This window comes from Eurypyga helias, unplaced genomic scaffold (genome assembly GCF_000690775.1).
Source record: "Eurypyga helias isolate BGI_N326 unplaced genomic scaffold, ASM69077v1 scaffold13731, whole genome shotgun sequence".
NCBI lineage: Eukaryota > Metazoa > Chordata > Aves > Eurypygiformes > Eurypygidae > Eurypyga > Eurypyga helias.
This window is the reverse complement of record NW_010230281.1, coordinates 1-731: the sequence shown is the minus strand read 5'-3', so window position 1 is coordinate 731 and position 731 is coordinate 1. Positions and strand designations below refer to the sequence as shown.

General features: G+C 55.1%; 1 protein-coding gene across 1 annotated transcript in view; it reads left to right on the top strand.

The window, feature by feature from the left end:
• MTMR3 (myotubularin related protein 3) overlaps positions 1 to 438 on the top strand; it is a 72,667-nt gene extending 72,229 nt beyond the window's left edge. The window contains exon 19 of the mRNA XM_010160689.1: positions 307 to 438. Coding sequence (XP_010158991.1) covers positions 307 to 438 — 132 coding nt within the window. The remainder of the gene's footprint in view (positions 1 to 306) is intronic.
• The last annotated feature ends 293 nt before the right edge of the window (positions 439 to 731 follow it).

Genomic DNA, 731 nt, shown 5'->3' with positions numbered 1-731 from the left:
AAGGTACCCCCGTTAGCCCTGGTCCTGTCACTACAGGCCCTTGTAAAAAGTCCCCCCCAGGTTCCCTGTAGCCCATCAATAATCACAGCAGCCTCAGAGCCTGCAAAGGATGGATCCCTCCAAAAGGAACTCTTGCCCTGTTGCCCCGCAGGTAGGCGACTGGCGGTGCCGTTGGCCCCTCCACCGCAGGCACAGCCTGCTCTGTCTTAGCAGGAGGCATTCGCTCCCCCCACGACCACCCGGTTTTTGCGGTATGGGAGCAGGAATACGGGAAGGTTCTGTTCAGCTGTGTTTGTTTGCCAACAGACTTCTATACCCGACTCGGAAAGCAATCTGGATCCGAACTGCTTGTCTCGCTGCAGCACAGAGATTTTCTCTGAAGCCAGCTGGGAGCAGGTGGATAAACAGGACACAGAGGTACAGACTAAATCCCTGTAAACCGTTCATTCTGCTGCCAGGATGGGATATTCCTAACTCCCGTTATCCTGCAGCCTTGGGTCACTTCTTGCCAACTGTCTTCCTTGCATTTCGCTTGTCCCTGACACTTTCACTCTCGGTACCTGTGAGCCCTCCGCTGCGTTGACCTCTGCGGAGCCCTGGAAGGGTTGGTTAGCTACAGGAGCCTCAGCGGGGTGAATAGCCTTGGCCTGGATACTTCCAAAGCACAGAAGAAAACCAGGGGATTGGACCTCATGGCCTAGTTTCTGTTTGTCTGAGGGGAAGGGAGCGTA